A 23933-nucleotide genomic window follows, 5' to 3' on the forward strand; every position below is an offset into this window, starting at 1 on the left:
TATATATATATATATATATATATATATATATATATATATATATATATATATATGTGTGTGAATTTGCATACAAAGCTTATATAAGATCATGTTTGGCGTGCAAATGTGTGTGTGTGTATATATATTTCAGTGCCAGTGGCACGTAAATAGCACCATTTGAGCATGATCATTACCAGCGTTGCCTTACTGGCACTTGTGCCGGTGGCACGTGAAAATACATTCAGAAATATGAAACTCAGAGCAATGGTTCAAGAAGTTTCAGCTTGCGACAATATCATCATCATCCAGTGTTTCGAATCCAGGTTTTGTCCCTGTTAATGGGGGTGGCCGGATCTACCTCAGTGCCATAGCAACTACCCTCACAACATCTCGCCCGGTTTTGGGCGTCCTCCTTTTCCAAACCAACCCTCCCATTTCTCCTCCTCCACCTTTTCCTCGGTCTACCTCATTTTTGTGCTCCCTTTATCTCAAATGCAATCACCCACCTCAGAACATGTTCTTCCTCCCTCCTCAATACACACCCATACCACCTCACTCCATTCACCCTTGCCATCCATTCCACCGATTCCTCCAGCCCCAGCATTCCCATCAAATCCTCAGTCCACCTCTTATCAAATAATTGTTTCTAATTTAGGCACAAAGTCTGCAATTTTAGAAGGAGACGATTAGTTGCTGATTATATCAACCCAGGACATAACTTAGTAATTGACAGATACTTTATTTTATTTAACATTGAGGAATGCAAACCAAAACTGACCTTGGGTGGATTTGAATAATTTCAGTATAAAGAGTGCTACAAATATTACATTTTATTTGTTGCTCCACTAGTTCTGACAACTCCCTACCCTTTTCAATAATAATATTACACACACTTAAGGTGGCAAACTGGCAGAAATGTTAGCATGCCGGGCAAAATATTTAGAGGTATTTCGTCTGTCTTTATGTTCTGAGTTCAAATTCTGCTGAGGTCAACTTTGCTTTTCATTCTTTCAGGGTCGATAAATTAAGTACCAGTTGTGTACTGGGGTTGACCTAATCGACTGGCCCCCTCCCCAAAAATTTCGGGCCTTGTGCTTAGAGTAAAAGAAAAAAAATATCACACACACTTACACAAATACATACATACCACATGCATAAATAATCTGTATATTCATCTACTCATAGTATCTTTTTCAAACAAAATTTACATTATATTACACAGCATGAATATCAGCATTTTTACATCCAGTTATCCATGCTGACATGGATTTGTCATCAGAGTTTGTGACAATCCTTATTCATAGTTATGACTCTCTACGTCAGATAGCTGATAATGTAGCTAGCAGAGTCCACATTTTGCCTATGTATTCTATTTTTTGGCAAAGTTCATATGACAAGATGTTCCTCCCTTTTTCACCAACCACTTTACAGAGTGTACATGGTGCATTTTATCATGGCACAGGCATTAGAGAAGTCGACTCAGTGAGAAGACCTAAAGAATCCCTTCTGTTTTGTATTGGTCCTTGTTTGAAGTTACTGTCTTGGATAGTTAACATGTGATGCAGACAGCAGAATCCACATCACACATAGTTCTTTCTATCACTGACCATCTTACAGTGTATATTGACTGCATATTATCAGACCACCATCACTAGAAAAGTTATCCCATGTCCTTTCAGACAAACTATATAAATCATCACTCACAGGCACGTTTTACACTATGCCACCCACTGCAGTCTTTCAACATTTGGCACATACAACAAAGTAAAAACTGGCTAAATACTTTGTGCATGTTGTGGTTGTTAATTGGTTTTTGTGGCTGGATGTTATGGCTTGTGACCAACCACCTCACCCCAGGAACTGGATGCATTTGATTCTCAGAACAGATTGTCTTCAACTGTATAACCTGCACCCATGTCGTATAAACAGTCCACTCAAACGTTCCTTGGATCGTAGGGGGACATGCTGTGCTTGAGGAGACCTATTGAGTCAAATACATCAACATCAATATCGAAATCAAATCAAATGGAAATTGTAGTTGTGACCTTCACGCCGATAGCACGTAAAAAGCACCATCTGAATGTGGCTGATGCCAGTGCCCTTTTGACTGGCTTCTGTGCTGGTGGCACGTAAAAAACACCATCCAATCATGGTCGATGCCAGCTCCACTGGACCGTGCCAGTGGCACGTAAAAAGCACCTACTACACTCTCAGAGTGGTTGGCGTTAGAAGCTACATCCAGCTGTAGAAACACTGCCAGATCAGATTTGGGCCTTGTGCAGCCTCCTGGCTTCCCAGACCCCAGTTGAACCGTCCAACCCATGCCAGCATGGAAAACGGACGTTAAATGATGATGATGTATCAACCTTGCAGCACAGTTCAGAACAGGTTAAAGTAGTGGTCCTCAACTAGGGTCTGTATGACTCTTGGGGGCCCAAATAAGATTTTGTTGTTAAATTTATGTGCAATAAATTGCTTATATTTCTACAGATATTTTAATTTTTGTATACAATTCCTAATGATGTTTAATTACAAAAATACAGTTGGATGTCGTTTATACACATCGAATGGCTATGGAGGTCCAGTGGAGTATAATAGGAATCAGAGGGGTCCATAGACAAAAAATGGTTGAGAACCACTGGGTTAAAAGAACAGCTGTCTGGCTTCTGTGCCAGTGGCACGTAAATAGCACCATTTGAGAGTGATCGTTACCAGCGTCGCCTTACTGGCACTTGTGCTGGTGGCACGTGAAAAAACATTTGAGCGAGGTCATTGCCAGTGCTGCTGGACTGGCTCCTGTGCAAGTCATCATCATCATCATCATCGTTTAACGTCCGCTTTCCATGCTAGCATGGGTTGGACGATTTGACTGAGGACTGGTGAAACCGGATGGCAACACCAGGCTCCAGTCTGGCACATAAAAAACATCATTTTGAGCATGGCCATTGCCAGTACCGGTTGACTGGCCCTCGTGCTGGTGGCACATAAAAGCATCCACTACACATTCGGAGTGGTTGGCATTAGGAAGGGCATCTAGTTGTAGAAACTCTGCCAGATCAGATTGGGGCCTGGTGCAGCCTTCTGGTTTGCTAGTCCTCAGTCAAATCGTCCAACCCATGCCAGCATGGAAGGCAAACATTAAACGATGATGATGATGATGATGAAGGTGGAATTAAGGTTAATGTAAGTTTTCTCAAGCTGCTAGGAGTGGGACGGATGGGGAATCGCAATGACTGTAGCCTGCGTTGCTTACAAATTAATATAATTAAATGGTTCCTATATAAAATTAAATTGCCCTTGTTGGAAACATCAAATTATTTAAGATAGTGGGGACAAGAGAATGGCAATAATAATTATAATAATGAATGAATGATTAAACTTATAATTGCTGGCAAATGTTCCAAGGCATCCATCTTTGTCAGTGAATGATTTTTGAATGAAAATTTGACCAGTGTAAACAATATGTTGTACCCTACATGTGTGTTGTGCATGATAATTTTATAAAATTTATAATTAAATATCTCTTATTGAATTAAATATATGTAATAAGAAAATATTTTAAACACTCTGATCAAGAGAAAATATTATTGCAAATTGGTTAATTATATCTTTCAACTGAATTAGTCATTTGGATCCTAGGTTTTCATTAATTAATAAAGTAATAATGACTTTGTAAATAAGGAGAAATTATTTTAACACTGTTATTTAAAATATTATAGTTTAAGGCATAAAACTACAATATATGAATACATTTGAAGAAAAAAGTCAATTTCTGTTGCAAAAGAATGAAGACAAATAAAGGGTACTTTCTATAGAATGCAGATAATTTTTATTGATTTGAATGTTGAAGGGTAGGATTATCAGTTCAGGATGCAGACAGTTTGGATGGGAAACCACAAGAACCAGATTACTAGTAAGACTAAACCACTTTATTTTCTGTTTACTAATCTGTAAAAGGTTCTTGACAAGAGTTTTGCTCTATAGTTAACTGGTCACTAAAGAAACTATGTATAGATAGATATATGAGAGTTACACATGAAAGTATCATTAGCAAAGTTAGCATCAACAAATAAATTCAGTGCTACATTTGGTGTCAATATCGAAATCAAAATGGAAATTGTAATTGTGGCCAGTGCCAGTGCCGCCTGATTGGGACCCATGCTGGGGGAATGTAATAAGCATCATTCAAGCATGGGTTGATGCCAGTCTCCCCACCGCCCCCTGACTGGCTCCAAAGCACCATCCAAACGAGGTCAATGCCAGTGCCACCTGATCGGTTCCCTGTGCCAGTGGCACGTAAAAAGCACCATACAAATGTGGTCAATGCCAGTGCTGCCTGACTGGCTCCCATGCTGGTGGCATGTAAAAAGCACCCACTACACTCTCGGAGTGATTGGCATTAGGAAGGGCATCCAGCTGTAGGAACCTTGCCAGATCAGACTGGAGCCTGACGCAGCCTCCTGGCTTCCCAGTTTTCAGTTAAACCAGTCAACCCATGCCAGTATGGAAGACGAACGTTAAACAATGATGATGATGATGATGAGCTCCATCCTCAGTTTAGTCTTATACTTAAGACTATAAATGGCAATTAATATTAGGATTTCGGGTGTAAGTGAAGATATGTTTGCAGGAGAAAGAAAGTGTTTCGACCAAAAAAATGTCTATGTACTACACAGTGTGTTTGTTGAAGAAGAAATGAAACTTCTGCAAAGCTCTGTCAACTCTCTCCTCCTGCATGTATAACATGTACAAGCGTAAATACTGCCTTGAGAGAGACATATAATAAACAAGCACATGCTTTTGACAGGAATGTAAAGATCTGTGGAAAATGGGTCTCTATAAATCACTCTTCTATAACCTTTTAAGCATTTCAGGGCAACTTTTATTGTGTTGCAAATCTCTACTGTGTGACGGGCATTTATGCAGTCAAACGTCTCACACAAAGATGTATGTATGTATGTATGTATATTTATATATATATATATATATGCATGCATACATATAGGCACAAATATACACTAGGGGGTGTGGTCAGACTAAACTTCCTGTTACCAGTAAATTACTCTTCATCATGAAATCAACACTGTACATTTGCATCAAGTCCACCACTAGTTCAACCAACCGTCCTACACAAACAGGCAGCTGTTATTATAGTCCACTTGCTGTTTTAGCTCACTTGTGCTCTTTCATTCATGCTAACAGAACACACCTAGCAAATCATACATGACTAATTTCTTTCCAGCCACTGCAGATCTCCAATATCCAATTCGCATGTCTCTCACAGACGTGTGGCTTCTCACATTTTATATATACTTCTTACAGAAAGCAACATTTTTGTTGTCAATGTCAAACTATGTTTTATTGCTCGAACTCCTTCTCTTCTCTGTATTGTTTATTACTGATTATTACATTCGGTTGTATGAGATGAATATCTCAGCTAAAGTTCAGGTCTATTTCCTTCAACTGAAATTGATTACAGGCTTTCATGGCTTTTAATCTCGCTACTCCATCTCTGAATGTGCTGCCGATATTCTCCTTTTATCTCCTCCAATAAACTCAGCCAATTTCAAAAGATCACAAATTATTCCACCAAGCTTTTTATCCCTCTTCCCTTTCATTAGTAATGTCCTCCATATCACATTCTACATCTGAAGATAATAACTTTTCCCATTTTTCAATTTTCTTTCTATCACAAATTCCTTTTAATCCTGAAGAAAAATGAAAATTAAACAAGAGGCTTTCATTATTTATATGCCTGAGGCAGAACAACCTACACATTCCACATCTATTCTTTCACAAATTTCTTTAGTTTTCAAAGCAAAAAAACACCAGACAATCTACCAGTGCAGATCCCTCTATTTCAGATTTGATTCTTTTTTTTTTATTTTTATGGTTTTGTCCAAAAGTAGCAGAAGCACCTATAACCTTGTCTTATAACTTCTAAGACTAACTAATTATAAATACATACCAGAAATATTGCATAAACTGGTTATAAATTTGCATGAATAACATTAAACCTTGTGTGCTATTTCACTCTGGTTGTATAATTAATTATTACAAGCAGTATCTGTGGAAATTCCAGTTAGTTGAACTCAGTAACAGTGTTAGAAGTTAGAAGCAAACCATGAAATACAAATGTTTTTGTTTTTGAAACTGCATTTTTTTCTAAAGCATTGAAGGTATTGATGATGTAATTTTAAGAAAGATCATCTTTTGAAAACTACATTCATTGTGATATTCTTGCCACCTCTCCTACCTTGAGAGGTGTAATATATTACTCTTACAAACTATAGACCAGTTCCAAATGCTTGCAACAGGGTAGGGCCATGTTAAAAGTACCCAGGGTTAGCATGTGGTGGTGTCAAATGGAGCAGAATATTGATCTACCACCCAAGAACATGAATGGTTCATTTGGATTGCTTACAGAGAGTTTTTGCCAATTCAATTACAGTCATAAGACTACAATAAAAGATACTTGCCCAAGGAATTGTGCCATTGGAGGGAACCCAGAACTGTATGATTCTCAGGCAAACTTTTTAACCACATGACCACTTCCAGCAATGCAATTGCAGATGGAGCAAAATTTTTTCATGCAAGGTGTAAAAAATGAATAATACAAGTTGATGGTTATATTTATATATGCATGTATGTGTGTGTGTGTGTGTGTGTGTGTGTGTGTGTGTGTGTGTGTGTGTGTGTGTGTGCTTGTTTGTGAAAAAATAATGGAAGGTACTCGGCATTTAGCAATGAATGTCACAGTGTGCTATCAATTGGCAGATACGTAGAAAGTGTCCTGAAGTTTAATTCTTGTTCTGACTCACTGTTGTATCCAAATTCTACTGAGGTCAACTTGGTTATTTCAGCATTGATAAAGTGCCATTCCAAGTTTGGTAGAATTGCTAAAGTGTCAGACAAGATGCCTTGTGGTATTTGTTCAGGTTATCTTTATTCTGAGATTTTGGTTGGTAGATTAAATTTCAGCCCCCAGTTTATGACCACCACTTCAAAAATAAACAATTCAGTTGTACAGTAATTTTATTTCATTTCTTTTAAATTATTAAGGAAGATTGTGGTAACCTTACCGAATTGACCTCGATACAGTCTAATATACTTTAGGTACTTAGTGACATTTTAAAATGTAATATCTACTACCTTATTTACATGTATATGTGTGTGCACACATGCCTGTGTGTGTGACATTTTTATCTTATATTTCTATGAACCATAATTTATACTACCATTAGATTTTTTACAAACAATTTTGTTGCTCATTATTGGTGTCTTTCACAACCTTATGTTTTTAATGCATAATTTGCTTCCTTTTTTTTTTTTGTACTACAATGAAAAACTCGTAAATAGAACCAGGTAAAAATCTATGATGAAATACACTCCTTGACAGCTATATTTTCTAGTACACAATAACCATATACAAGAAACAGTATATAAAATGGTGTATAATGTTTTTTTTTTTGTATGCAAAACATTAAATTTTATGTTCCATTTCAATCTATTTAGTTGTATAATTAGTTTTTACTAGCTGTACCTGTACTTTCTTGAAGTTAATACAGAACCATGAAATAAATATAAATGATATATAGCCGCAGCATGGCTGTGTGGTAAGAAACTTGATTCTAAACCACATGGTTCCAGGTTCAGTTCCACTGCATGGCACTTTGGGCAAGTGTCTTCTACTATAGCCTCAGACTGACCAAAGCCTTGTGAGTGGATTTGGCAGATGGAAACTGGAAGAAGCCCGACATGTATATATATACATATATATATATATATATATTACAGTTCTATATTTAAGAGATGAGAAAATATGTACATTATTTACATTTGACGGATATTTGTCCTTATCTTGTTTGCTGTTAACACACCGTTTCAGCTGATATGCCCTCCAGACTTTATCGGGTGTCTTGGGGAAACCAGGTTTGAAATTTCCCCAAGACACCTGATGAAAGCTGGAGGGTATATCAGCCAAAACATTGTGTTAACAACAAACAAGATGAGGACAAATATCCGTGAAATGTAAATATTGTATATATATGTGTGTGTGTGTGTGTGTGTGTGTGTGTGTGTGTGTCTATGCTTGTACCCCCCACCATCACTTGACAATCGATGTTGGTGTCTTTATGTCCCCGTAATTAGGGGTTTGGCAAAAGAGACTGATTGAATAAGTACTAGGCTAACAAAGAGTAAGTCCTGAAGTCGATTTGTTCAACTAAAGGCAGTGCTCCAGCATGATCCCAGTCAAATGACAAAAACAACTAAATGAATATTATTCTAAGTATTTTTTTCTAAAACATTTGTTTTTCCTCAAGATGATGCGATCTAAAGAAAGAACATTTTGAAAACCACATAGTTGTACACTACTTATCTCTGCTACTTTGAGACTTGTAATCTCACATTTTATCTTTACATCAAGAAGTGAATGCACTGTGGAAAGAGATACAGGCAATCTACTATGATCAAAATTACTGAAGGCACATGGCCTAGTGGAGGCATATGGTCTGGTGGTTAGAGCAGTGGACTCACGGTCGAGGGATCGAATCTCAGACCAGGTGATGTGTGTGATTATGAGCAAAACACTTAAGCTCCACATAGCTCTGGCAGAAGATAATGGCGACCCTCTGCTCACTCTTTCACCACAACTTTCACTCTTTCCTCCTGCATCTAACAGCTCACCTGTGATGGACCGGTGTCCCATCCATGTAGGGAACCTATGAGCCGATGAAACCAGGAAACCGGCCCCTATGAGCCAGACATAGTTCGAGAAGGAACAAACAGCAAACAAAATTACGGAAAATATATTCTTAACTCTGGAATGGAACAGAAGATATAACTGTTCAACATCATTGTTTTTATTCCCACTTTTTCATGCTTGCATGGATCAGACAGAATTTATTGGGGTAGATTTTCAATGACCAGATGCCCTTCTTGTGCCAACCCTTGCTTGTTTCTAAGTATTCCTCCTTGGCCTGAAAAGTTTTTCACAGAAGAATGAAAATGAATGTTACTTATTTTCAACTATTGAGCAGTGTTAGACAAAAATACACACATACACATGAGCTTCTTTCAGTTTCCATCAAGCAAATCCACTCATAATACTTTGTTCAGGTCAGAGGTATAGTAGAAGATGTTTGCCTAAGATACCACACATTGGGATTAAACCTGAAATTGTAAATTTAGAAAGTATGCTTTTTAATCACACAGCCACATCTATATCATCATTTCACCTCCATGTTCCATGCTGGCATGGGCTGAAAGATTAAACCCATTCATGCTGATCATCTGTTTAAAATGATGATTTATAAGGGTATAAAACAAATACTTGATACAAATTGTGATTTGTGTATGATCTGTATCAAAGAATGAAACATGTTCTTAATGCATATGTAGTCTGTATCAAATGGATTTCAATGAAATTTTTTTTTCAGTTGCTATTTAGGTCAAAATAATAGTATCTGTGAATTTTCAGACAATTTCATTCACTAGAAAAATTCCGGCACGAATGAGTTAACAGGATCTAAAGTGTCCAAGGACTGCATTGTTAGAAACTGTAACTTGCCTGAAGCCCTTGACTTGACCAAAATAAAATATATCATCATCATTGTTTTAACATCCATTTTTCGATGCTGGCATGGTTGGACAGACTTTATAGAGGCAGATTTTCTATAGCCAGATGCCCTTCTTGTTGCCAGGCATCTAGATTCCTGATGAGACAGGTTCATTCTGTGAGTCTACAAAACTAAATTGCATGGAGCTGAGTTAAACTGTTATCAAATCATGTGTTTGTGTGTACATACAAATATGTATATGTGTGTATGCATCAATTCATAATATATATTTGCTAAATGAATTGTCTTATGAATAATAAATATATACCATAAAAATGTTCACACCATTTATATTATATAAATGGTGTGAACATATGGCTTCAATTTCATTCCATAGTTTAACAGTCTTGAATATGCTATAAATGTGTGTTTGATAAACGATGTCTTTAATATCATTCCTTAGTTAAATTAACACTTTTTAAAAATCTTGCATAAGTAGACCATAGGAAAATAATATTAATAGTAAATTAAGATAGTTACTTTAGATTGAATAAGTAAAAAAATATGATTAGTTACACTCTATATGAAGCTGAGAACGAATTTGATAAGTTAAAGGTTAGTATATGGAAAATAAATACGGGTAGGAGAGACATTCTCTGAGGATGCAATCCTGAGAAGTCAAGAATGTAAAGGATATTGAACAGTGAGTTTTGGAAGATGGTCATATCATATTTTTAAAGAGATGAAAGATTTTGGGATGTAATTCTTTGTTGTTAGCCCCAGTCAGTCCTGTTGAAACAATTCAGTACCACATAGGTAGTCAATATATTTACTAGGTGCAGACAATGGATCCAGTGCTCCAGATATTTACCATTTTGGGAACTATGTCATGTACTCCAAGTTATAAGAGTTTATCATATAAAGTACAATGTCCCAGGCTGTGAATGTTGCATCCCCTCCTATGTCTAGTATGTTCTTGCAGGATCATTGATGTGTTTGTTATTGTCATTTAGTTGCAGATTATCCTTGCTTAAGCAGACCAGTTGCATAAGCTTACAATCTATAAAACCGCTAGTAACATTCTGACCATTTATATGTCAATTGCTCATCAGTATAAAAGTATACACACCTACCACTTGCTCCCTTCCCTCGATTTCTCCTTTTATACACTTATTATTTCTCTTTCTCACGATTCCTATGCTTCTTTTGGTCTTTTTTTCCCCCTTCTGATGAAAGACTAATGCCTGAAACATTAAGGCACTTTCTTCATTCTAATGGAAACCTAATGCTATATTCATTAAACTTCATCCAGTTCATTTTCATGTTTATTGTTTTTACACACACACACTCTCGTGCGGGTGACACGTAAAAGCACCCACTACACTCTCTGAGTGGTTGGCGTTAGGAAGGGCATCCAGCTGTAGAAACTCTGCCAAATTAGATTGGAGCCTGGTGTTGCCATCCGGTTTCACCAGTCCTCAGTCAAATCGTCCAACCCATGCTAGCATGGAAAGCGGACGTTAAACGATGATGATGATGATGATGATGATGATATATATATATATATATATATATATATATACAGGGTCATTCAAAAGTCTCCATACATAGGAAAAATTAACTTTTTTATAAGAAACTGTTTATAAGATCCCTTAGATCCCCTGAGGTTATAGTAGTGGGACTGAACCCAGAACTATGTGGTTGGGAAGCAAGCTTCTTACCATATAGCTATACCTGTGCATATTAGTGATATTAGAATGATTTCGTAGACATGTTGATTGGATTATTTATATATTAGTAGTGTTTTCAATGGTTGTAAAAGTATTTCATGATGCTTTTATAAGACATTGTTGCAGAAATGTTGATAGGATATTCATGTAGCAGTGTTCTGAAATATTGTTAGATTGGTGTCATAGTAGTGGTGTTAATACAGTGTTGTACAAATGTTGCTATGTTGTAGATTGTTATAAATGTGTTACTGGATGTTGTAGAAGTTTGATTAAGATTTTCTCTTGCATCATCACACATAGACATCTTTGACAACACAGACAGAACAGTTACACAACATTTTGCCAGGAAATCACAAATTGCCTGAATGGTTTTGTAGAATCATTGTAGAAATGTAAGAAAGGTGTTCTGGTGTGTTGTAGAAATGTTGTAAAGACAGTGTTGTGGAGTTGCTCTTCCATTTGATTAATGTTTGTGCAACAAACTGTGCTCTTAATATGTCCTCGTCTATTTCATTGACAATATGCTGTTTTGGCTGTGTAGCTTGCTGCTATTATTGATCTGTCTTTGATCAGCACTAACAGAATGCATATATAATCAAAGTCATATCAGTTCTGATCATCCTATCTATGTTGTGCAATGTACCTTCCCATTCCCTTAACAGTAGAGTATGATGTGTTTATGTTTTAGCAGGTCAAATTATCACATAAAAGCCCCCATGGATTATCTGTGAACCAGAATTGTGTGCAGCCTGGCTTGAAATGTATTATTCATTGTTTTTTTTAAAATTTTTATTTGTAGTTTGTTGCAAATTTTTGTGCAGAGATTGGATACCTAGCCTTAACTTGAATATTTCTTCATCTATCTGATATATTGTTTGTGCAATAGTATGATGAATGCTCTCTTTTTTTTTGTATGTGTGTGTACTATGTATATTACTTATCCAATATAAATCTCTATGTCACCTGCCTCTATTTGAAAATTCCACTATTTCAGAATGCGGCAGATATATGACCGTGTTTTTAAAGATGATATCCTCAAGGAAGATTTGTTGAAAAACCTCGCTTATGCAGCCGATGTATTAGAGGCTGTGCATATTGATGAAACAAAGTAAGTATATAGTTAATATTCATGCACTTTATTTAAATGCTTTAATGATAACTGATTAAAAACAATTTAAAAGATATATTTTGTTTTTGAAATTAATTTCTTACATTATGTTTAAGATATAGTGTTGATTTACAAGGAAAACGCTAAAATATAGATTTAAAACAAAACTGAATTTAGGAAGAAAATAAAACTTAAGTTAAAAGTTATTGTGAATTTTATATTTAACAATTTTTCCCGATGTTTTTAAACAGTTTGTATCAGTATTATTTGACTCTGGATACAAAAATATAAAAATAGGCAAATCAGCTGTTTAATTTTGTGTCTTTCTTATATTTGAAAATAAAAAGGTAAGAGCAGTATGTTATATTTTATGAGAATAATCCAGATTTCATTCTGTTTAATATGTAGCTTATCATTCTGAGAAATATGTATATTATTGTAAAATACATTCGTTTCAGTAGAAATATATTTTCAATTATTTGTATTGTATTCTTTCAGAAAGTAAACTCTAGATCTACACATTCTGCTATTAATAAGATTAAATTCTTAAAAGAGAATTTGAGGAGTTATATTAGAGAATCATTTTAACAATTTCTAGCAAGATTACATTATATTAAAGGCAAATTTCTTGATTACTACTTAATGAAGATATGTGAAATATATGATATCTCTCAAATCTCTTTGACCTTAAAATGTTTATATCACATTTAATGTGCAATAAATTACAATTTTCAAAATAAAAATATCAAAATTAAAAGTAATGTCAAGTAAAGTGTTTACTCTTTGAATCTCATAACTTCTGGTGTGTCATGTCCAAGATCAAGACGCATAATTCTCAGTAGTGCAGTCCATTAAATGTACACAAGTACTTTGGAACCATACTTTTAATGTTATAAACAGTGGAAGTACTGAGTAAGTAACTTGTTGATAAACTACTGAGATTAATAAACATTGCTGTGGTTGATTGCAATAAGCTCGTCAAACACAAGAAAGTCAGTGATTGACCCTATTTTTCACCCTTACATTTGAGAAATATTGATCAATGATTGAATTTCTATATTCTTCCAGTGTTACTTTCTTAATATTCTTTTCAGTTCTTTTTATAAATTTTCTTAAAAAGATTTATAACTTTTGTTCATTTTTATTGATTTCTATATATTAGTATATTCATCCAATGATTGCAAATTTCTGACTATTGATATCCATCAATAGTTTGAAAATCCATCCAAAAGTAGTTTGAACATGCAGTAGGCAGATTCTCATTTTGGTCTATTATGGTTAATATTAAGTTATTTCTATTGTTTAAAATTTTTACTCAAATTAATTGTGTTTTATATTATATTTATTAAAAAAAAGTGATTATTAAAGAAGCAAAGACTGATTGAAATTTAAACTTTCATCAGTCGTATTAAAAATTAATCATTAACGATGAAAGCAGTATTAATACCACAAGGTATTCTTTATATTCAAGCTTAACATGGATTCCTTGTTAAAACACCAAATACTGCATTATTAGCCTAGAGAGATCCTCTCGTATAGGTGCTTGGTGCATAAAAGCACATGTATAGATGGTAGCAAATGAAATTTGTCAGTCATGGGCACCAAAATTCCCAGTATTTTCTGATTTAAATTATTAAACTTATTCTGCAACTCATGAAGTTTCAGTGTCCTTATCAACTGCACTTTAAATGATAACCAACAGAATGGCATCAATATTTCAAAATATTTAAACTTATCTCAATAAAAGCATAGCTTATTCGACTGAGATATGCACTACGTATGTTAATCAGATTCTCTATAAACACCATTTATTTCAAAATGTTTCCGAGTTTCTTTTGTTAATAATGCAAATGTATTTCAGCAATGTTTTGGAATTTTCAGATCCACATTATTCTTGTCTTCATATTTTATTTTCAAATCAGATTTATTGAATAGTTAATTTTGACAGTAAAGAGTTCTCCTTTAATAAATGTTTCTACAAATGTCTACGATGCTATTCATTGTCTCTTCATTTCTTCAGAAGGTTCCACCAAGTTTAAGACTTGTTTAAACTTCAGTGATGCTGGTGAATACTGTTACCAGGTTTATACAATCCATAGATTCTTTGTATTTTCTCAGAAAAGTCATAGCAGTGGGGGTAATGTTAGAGTGAATTCCAGCTTTTGTATATTGCTGTAATTTAAGATGACTTTCATTGGACTAAGTGAAGGCATATGTTTTAGTGGTTAGTGTATTCAGCTCATGATCATAAGGTCCTGAGTTCAGTTCCCGGTGGTGCATTGTGTCCTTGAGCAAGACACTTTATTTCACATTGCTCCACTCCACTCAGCTGGCAAAAGTGAGTAGTACCTGAATTTCAAAGGGCCAGTCTTGTCACATTCAGTGTCATGCTGAATCTCTCTGAGAACTATGTTAAGGGTATGTACATCTGTGGAGTACTCAGCTACTTGCACATTAATTTAACAATCAGGCTTGTTCTGTTGGTTGAATTAATTGAAATCCTTATCATCATAATCGATTGAGTGCCAGTAAGTTCTTGGGTAATATGGTACAAACTTGGTTCTCAGAAATACACTCTTCAGGTGATATAGTTTTTTTTCCTTTTTCTTAGCAGTTTTAGTGTTATTGGGGAATTTTTTTTATACTGCTGTCAGTTTTTGGTATAATATCTGAACATCAAGGTGGTTAAATATAAATGTCTGAAAGACTTTTAAGGCCCACAGTTCATATCCGTATGACGAGACAAGTCTCCTCAATAAGACACCAGTCTGTTTCAAATAACCTTATCAGATGGTGTGGTATCTACTCATAGCTAAATCTGTCTTCAGTCCAGTGGATTTGAACTCGAAATGTTTTTTCTGTAAATTCAGTTTCATCCCCTTCCAGGTATTTCAGTTGTCATCTGCATAGTGTGATGGATTTCACAATTGAAGTGGCCATCAGTTTTCTATAAAGGGACATTGTGACAGCCATTTCCATACAGTGAATTACATCAATACAAAGTGGTGTTTGATATAGTTCAATTAGTGTTTGGTATTCTGCTTCAAAAGATGTTGTCGACATATCTTAGTCAAGATCTGAACTTGAGGAGTTGTGTTCACTAAATATTACGGGTGATAATGTTGAACTCAGAGCTATGTATCTAATTACTGATAGAAAATTCAATTGCGAAGAAGACACTCTTATTCATTTTCAGTCTGTCAAAGATAATTGATTTGTTCTTCACTAGTTGTCAGAACTGGATAAGAGAAAGACCAAAATCTAAGAGAACTGCATACTACATGTAATTAGTAGGCCTAATTGAGAATCAACTTTAATTTGACTGCTTTTAATGAAAGAAATTTTAATAGCATTAATATTTACATATTTGTGAATAAAAACATTGAAATCGTCTTGTTTGTTGCTATGATTTCTAAATCCAAGTATATATCAGGAAAAACTTTATGTAAAGTATGACACTTGTAAATAAGAGAATATTCCTGATTGGCATTAGTGTTAATAGAAAAACAAATAGATGAGGGTAATATGCCAGTCTGTGCATACGATTCTGACAGCACATTAGAGAGAGAAAACGATTAGAGAGATAGTTATAATGAGCAACATTTCAAGCTACATATTTGTATATATTAAATCAGGATTGGTGAGGCAAACAAGAAAAGTAGAACTCAACACATAAGTATGTATGTATATATATATATATGTATATATATATATATATATATATATATATATATATATATATATATATATACACACACACACACACACACATCGGAAGCAGCAACATGACTCAAGGGTCAAGAGTTTGATAAGTGCTAATGCATGAAACATTTCAACCCTAGAGTTACTCTGTTGCTTCTGCTAAATATTTATTAAAAAAAACAAACACATATATAGAATCTGAATATGGACCCAGATACAAAGCATGAAAAGGAAGAAAAACCATAAAAAAAGAAGGAAACCATTTGATAGTCACCAGTTCCTTTTTTATTGTACCTTGTTTATTTCCAAGCTTATATCTAACATGTAAAAATATACACTTTGAAGAATTATAGCTTGACTTATTTGTGAATTAATTCAAATAACAATATCTATAAATGAATACAATGTATTCACTCAGAGAAGTTACTGCAGCTTATCAAAATTTCACTTTTATAAATCTGTAGATTTGTTTTAATTGTCTTTATATATATATATATACACATATATATATTATCAGTAAGTTTAGTGTGGAAAGACATTCTTTCTTTCACAATAACTTGCTGTTTTCTTTCTTTTTTAGTTGATTCCAAGCATAACTGTTTTTATATAGGGCATGATATCTAAAGTATGAGCTTGGTGCTAGTATTTCAATAAAATTAACTACTTAGCATGTGCAAATAGAAAATAATAATAATATATATATATATATATATATATACATATGTATGTATGTATATATATATATGTGTGTGTGTATATATATATATATATGTATATACATTTATATATATATTTATATACATATAAATACACACACGCATATATGTATATATATACATATATATATATATGTATTTGATGCTGATAAAATATTAACTACTACTTTTGCATACAAATTTTATGGATGCTCGCTTCTACCCAGCAATATTTGAAAGGATTTCAGGCATTTTAAAAGTTATAATTTTGTCTTTTCTTTTCTGTCTTTCTTTCATTCTCTTTTTTGTTCACACTCTAAAATTCATTTTAAAGATGAATTTTGTTTTCTAAATATTGGTATGGTTTTATATCTTAATGGCCTAAATTATATGAATATTTTCAGTAATGTATGTTCAGGGGCTCAAAGCAATTTATCATTATGTAATTCTTTTACACCAAAATATTTCATATTAAAAATTTATTATTCTATTTAGATATTAAAATGAATGATTGCCTGCCATCTTTTCTCATATCATCTAATTAAACTAATGTTTTATTTTGATTTTTTTCTTTTATTTTGCAATATTATGTTTTATGTATTTTAGTGCAAAAATATCATTTCTTGAAATGAATTTTAAATTTCTTCTAAAACAAATACTTGTGTGTGTGTGTGTGTGTATGTATGTATGTACGTGTGTGTGCGTATGACATGTAAACACATGCATACAATTATTTTTGCTGCTCCTATTGCTGATGCCAAGTATCCCCTACTTGAGTAGACTTTTGCCATAGGTATAACTGATGAAATTATTAGGAACAACTGACAGATCCAGAAATCCAGGAATAAGATGTCCAGTGTATCAAAATAGGTCAAACTTTTGCATTTGATCAATGATCTCGCTATGATTAAGCCATAATTATTTTGGGAAAATTGTCTAAACATTTACTGCCTGCAGTTTTCATTTTAAAGATGGTTGAGAATTTTTCTTTAAAGAAATTTAGATGCTGCAATGGACAGGTTGAGTAAACTAATTAAGATTCTGCTTGCTGGTATAATTTTTATTTTATCAACTGAGAAGATTTCTAAAACACATGCATCATTGACTGCTTTTCATTATTTTTTGCTAAATTATTTGAAGAAAAATAATTCATTCATTCCTTACTTAATTTTATAGGATATGAAGTTTTCTGTGATATAAGTGGATACACTTATTAGTTAAAATGTCTCTATGAACACATTGTTTGTGCACATATGTTAGTTTAAGTAATTGCTGTTTCAGTGGATATTTTTATTTCATTCTGTTTTAATCTTGATTTAATTAAAGTTTTATATTTTGTATGTTTCTGTGCAATGTTTCAACTGTGTATGTTCTTGTTAAAATTATATAAATCTATAAAATTAGTGGATATTTAAATGAGAACAAAGTTCTAAAAAAGAATTTTTCATCTGTTTCTAATACAAGAGTTATTTCTAATCCAATTTGTATTATCAACATTTTATCTATTTGAATTTGATTAAAACATTTCAAGAATATTCAGAAAGGTGCGTTTATAGCAATTAAGTCCTATCATCAGATGTAAATATTTAACATTTGACTGGTTAACATTTTCTAAAATTTAGTTTCAATTGCAAAATTTTCTTTTGTATCATTAATAGCAAAATACTCATTAAATTAAATTTGTGTATTGTGTATTCCCTACAACTTCTAAATACATAAAATATTGGTTTTAATAGTTAGACTCTCTTAACGCATAAAATTTTTTCAAATAAACTCTTTAGAACTTTGTATATAACTTTGGAAAACATATAAATAACAAACTTCTAGCCCTGTCATTCTCCTGTCATTCTGAGTTTTCTACCATTACTACAATGATCTCTACTTCTCAGAATTAGCTCAATAGTATATCACCTTGACCCAAATTCATCAAACATATTCATTTTCATCTCATTCTCACCCAAACTCCAGTAACCACTTTCTTAACCCACTATACCCCCTGAATGTCAACTCTTTGTAGTTCCCTGCCTACTTTTGCTCTTCTGGCAATCATAGGCTTACAGATATTCAAACTTAACATGAAAAATTCCCCCCTGACCAATCTATCAGGATTATGGGTGCTGCCTCTTCTCATGACTAAAATCTTCATAAAATGTTTGTTTTTAAAGAGCAAATGACAATTGGTGTGCATATTAGGAACTGGTTTACTGACTCTAAACAAAGGAGTTCTGAGGACAGGAAGGCTTTAGGTTATATAAGATATGATTGTTTTTGGTCAGTGTGGTCATCTTAGCTGTGCCTATTATGAGAGCAGTAGTGAGATGGAGTAAAGAGTTCAACCTTATTTTCAGAATAAGACAGTTTTCCGTAAATGAGAGTTAGAGAAGTTAACTCCAGTATTGGACAAGTACTTTATTTATTAACTCTGAAAGGATTTTAATTCAGAATACAGAAAGCCAGAATAAACACCACAACTTTTTAATGTTTCTCTCATTTTGCCATCTTAACTTTATAGTAGTAGTTTTAAAACCTGCAAACAAAATCATCAAACTGTATCAAGCAATCTGCAAATTATACCATTGCTATTTTGAAAATCTATAACCTTTACTTTGCACTGTATGTAGTAATTAAACATTAAAAAAATATTAATTTTTCCAATTTATAAGTAACTTTATGAAAACTGACTTGATTGAACATCCATTTTATTAGAAACAAAGGCACGTTTATGAAAGAACTGGATCAATGTTCTGAGAGCCAATTATTATTTCAGGAAACTTTCATAAAGGAACAATCTGAAGATAATTACATTGACATTAAAAGCAGAAACAATTGAGAATATAAATTTCTGCCATCTATTTTTAATTATTTTGTTTTGTATTAATTTGACTCAAGGAATTATTTGAATACCATTTTAGATCTACATTTCTGATATTTTCCAACAATTGTTCCATGGATTTGAATTGCATTATGTTCCTGATGTAGGCTTGAAAACGACTTATATTTATCTTCATTCCATTCATAAATTTAACAACATTACTCCACTTTCCTTGAAATAATAAATGGTTATTGTTTTTTACTTAATTAATTTTATTAAAGTTATCTTCCATGAAGAGAAAAATATTAATTTTCATAGAAATACCTAAAATGAAATTTCAGTTATCTTTCTAAAACTGTTCAGAAGTCTATCAGGATTTTATCAGATTTAAAAAAAGGGGAAAAAAAAGACAAACATTTCAATTGAATTTTATATTAATATCTCTGTTGTCTTATACTGAACAGTCTGCATGGTAAACATATTTCATTATACTAAATATAAAATATGATTTTAGAATGAAATAAGAGTGGAAATAATCAAATTTGTGTTAGCTGTAAAATTAGCTGCCTTTGAAAATAAGAAAACTTTATTTAAAATCTTTTAATATATAAAAAATATATTTAGAGAAATACAAATTTGAAAGAATTAGCTTTTAAGTAATCAAGGAAGAAAATACATACATTTTGCCTTTTTTTTTATATAAATCATTTTGTTATTCTCGAAAGAACTAAAGAACTATAACCTAGTTTTGAATAGTTTTCTTAGATCATTGAAACTTTATATTTTTAACTGTACAATTTACTAATAGAGTTCTTCTTTGATATTGCTTACCTATTACTTTACTACAGTGGCCAAGGTCTAGTTTGATATTTTTCTGTTAGCATAAAGTGAAATAGTCTTAGTCTTGGACAATTCTCATTTATGTCAACTTCATTTGTAATCCCACGATCCTCAATGGCAAATTGGTTGAGTCATTAAAATAGCAGGTGAAATGCTTTGTAATATTTATTCCCGCATAAGGTGGCGAGCTGGCAGAATCGTTTGCACGCCAGGTGAAATGCTTACCGGTATTTCGTCTGCCGCTATGTTCTGAGTTCAAATTCTGCCGAGGTTAACTTTGCATTTCATCCTTTCAGCATCAATTAAATAAGTACCAGTTATGCAGTTTGTCTATCCTTGTTTGTCCCCTCTGTGTGTAGCCCCTTGTGGGCAGTAAAGAAATAAGAAACATTGGCACACCGAGCGAAATGCTTAGCGGTATTTCATGTCTTTACGTTCTGAGTTTAAATTTCATCCTTTCGGGGTCAATAAATTAAGTACCAGTTGCATACTGGAGTCAATCTAATCAACTAGCCCCCTCTCCCAAAATTTTAGGCCTTGTGCCTAGAATAGAAAAGAATATTTATTTCAGCTTATTATGTTCTGAGTTCAAATCCGGCCAAGGCCAACATTATCTTTTATCCCTTTAGAGAATCAATGAAGAAAGTACCAATCTAGAGCAATGGCTTGGCAAAATTGTTATACCATCAGTATTGCAGTATTTGTTTCAACTCTTGGCATCTGAGTTCAAATCCCATCATGGTCTACTTGACTGATAGACTTAATCTGGTACATAGTTTAACACTGATACTGGGTTCTTAGGTGCCTTTAGCTGCTGTATCCACTTTATTGCAGACATTCAGGCCAGATCTCAGATTTAAAAGTATCTTACCCCACTTCTCTCTCTTACCTATATTGGAAACTCTGTAAAGGATCTTGGACACCACATTTTTGCGCTGATTATGTAATAACACAAAAATCCCATTATTCCATAGATTAGCTCACCATACTTCAACATTTATTCACCTCATTCTTATCTATTTATTTTTGATTTTGTTTTTCATTCCATCAAAATAAACAAGATTATGATAACTTTGGTAAAATATTACTAGTGTTGAAAATGTGAGGTCAAAGGAATCTCAGAAATGGTACACTTTGTTGTACCATCCAGTTTTGTTTTTATATATTTGGTGTTTGGATCCCTTCACGATCGACATTACTTTCCTCATGTCTGGGAACCTACTAAAAAAATAAGTACCAATAGATTAGTTGGGAATGATATAGCTACCACTCACCTCCCCTAAAATGTCTGACCTTGTGTCAGAACTAAAAATCATTACTGTAACTAAAAAAATTAGAAAATATCATGTAAATATTCACACATGGGAAATGGCCTCTTCCTCTTTTTTCCCATTTCATCTTGTATTTTTATCTAAGTTCTACTTTTTCTACTGTACTGGACGTTAATTAACTTTGGTTAATACTTGACATATTCTAGCACAGTGGTTCTCAACTAGGGTCCAGATGACCCTTGGAGGTCCATATAAGATTTTATTAAGATTTATGTGCTATAAACTGGACATACTTCTACAATATATATACAGTAGGAATCAAAGGGGACCATAGGCAAAGAATGGTTGTTGAGAAACACTGGTCTACAAGAATGTTAACGCTATAGAAAAACAGGAATAACCATTATATTACTTTACAGCCTCCTAACTGTTGATATTGCCTTTCATCCTTTTGGGGTTGATAAATTAAGTACCAGTTGTGTACTGGGGTCGATCTAATTGACTGGCCCCCTCCCCAAAAATTTTGGGCCTTGTGCCTAGAGTAGAAAATATTGTATAAGGCAGTGAGCTAGCAGAAACATTAGTATGCCAGGCAAAATGCTTTGCAATATTTCGTCTGTCTTTACGTTCTGAGTTCAAATTCCGCTGAGGTCAACTTTGCCTTTCATCCTTTTGGGGTTGATAAATTAAGTACTAGCTGCGTACTGGTGTCGATCTAATCGACTGGCCCCCTCCCACCAAATTTTGGGCCTTGTGCCTAGAGTAGAAAAGAATACACTTGCTGTATTCTACTCATAAGTATCTACCGTGGTTTATATCTAGTTGGATGTTTTATACTTTATGTTCATAGTGAATTCTAAGCTAGATTTCATATTGCCTTAGTACTTACTGGAACAATAACAAACTATTACTGTAAAAATCAACTAATTGCCCTTAAAATATACCTTTATCTCCATAAGAGGTCGAAATTTCCCTTTTCTATGGGGGTAAGGTGGGAGAAATAGGAGTTGCTCAGAAAGGTGAATAGAACAGAGAGTAGTAGAATGATGAGTAAAGTGGTGGAGGGACATATAGGGATGCACAAGGGGCTAAAGAGGTGGGTCATGATGGAAAGGTATTGAGAATGATAGTAGACAAGTGATGTGTTAAGAATGGAATATAGCAGGGGGGTGGAGAACAGTGGCTGATAACATGGAACAGAAGTGATTATTTGAAATAGTGAGGGCAAGGATGATGAATGAGGGAAGCAGTTCTGGGTGGGGGTACTTTTTGGGAGAGGAAGGGATATATGTGCTGATATATAAATGGGGGGTGTGGGTGAAAATGGGGGAGGAATGCTTCACAATCTAATATTTACAAGCTATCATTTATAGCTTTATGCCCTTCAAGATCCACTATTCCAAAAAGATTTTAAATTTCTTAGAAACATGTACTTCCTCCAGTGTCTGGTCTATTTCTGTATGCATGTAAATTAAACTCAAACCCTGACGGTTGCTGTTCCTCTGCCCTTACCAAAAGCATTCTACATCCCAGAACAGCATTTGGGGCTAATAAGATGATTGCTACCACAGTTAATCTCTGTGTAAGTATTAGGGGGTGTGTTAAGATATTTTACTGAGGATATATTTAATTAGGTGACACAGCTGATAGTGCTTGTGTGTGTGTGTGCTTGTGTGTGTATGCATATATATATATATATACCTTTCCTTCTTTGGACACAAAACCCTGCTTGCGAAGACTTGTTGAGGCAAGTGAAATCGAAATCGAATTCAAAATTGAACCAAATTCGATGACTGGCACCAGTGCCAGTGAAGCACTAACAGCACCATCCGAGCAGGATCACTGCCAGAGCAGCAGTCTCGCTTCCATGCCAGTGGCACGTAAAAAGCACCATTTGAGTGTGATCGTTACCAGCATTGCCTTACTGGCACGTGAACGAAACACCTGAGCGAGGTCATTGCCAGTGCTGCTGGACTGACTCCTGTGCCGGTGGCATGTAAAAGCACCCACTACACATTCGGAGTGGTTGACGTTAGGAAGGGCATCCAGTTGTGGAAACTCTGCCAGATCAGATTGGAGCCTGGTGCAGCCGTCTGGTTCGCCAGTCCTCAGTCAAATCATCCAACCCATGCTAGCATGGAAAGCGGACATTAAACGATGATGATGATATATGTGTATGTGTGTGTGTGTGTATGCATATATATGTGGGTGTCTATATATATATATATATATATAT

At 34.1% G+C, this 23933-nt stretch overlaps 1 protein-coding gene across 17 annotated transcripts in view; it reads left to right on the top strand.

Annotated features, from left to right (window-relative positions):
- The window catches only part of LOC106875208 (dual specificity calcium/calmodulin-dependent 3',5'-cyclic nucleotide phosphodiesterase 1A), a 1568460-nt gene that overhangs the window by 1472993 nt on the left and 71534 nt on the right, over positions 1-23933 (top strand). For all 17 annotated transcript variants that reach the window (XM_052973317.1, XM_052973316.1, XM_052973336.1 and 14 more), the window contains one exon: positions 12264-12377. In XM_052973317.1, the coding sequence (XP_052829277.1) occupies positions 12264-12377 (114 nt within the window). The remainder of the gene's footprint in view (positions 1-12263; positions 12378-23933) is intronic.

Source organism: Octopus bimaculoides, chromosome 1 (genome assembly GCF_001194135.2).
Source record: "Octopus bimaculoides isolate UCB-OBI-ISO-001 chromosome 1, ASM119413v2, whole genome shotgun sequence".
Classification (NCBI taxonomy): Eukaryota; Metazoa; Mollusca; class Cephalopoda; order Octopoda; family Octopodidae; genus Octopus; species Octopus bimaculoides.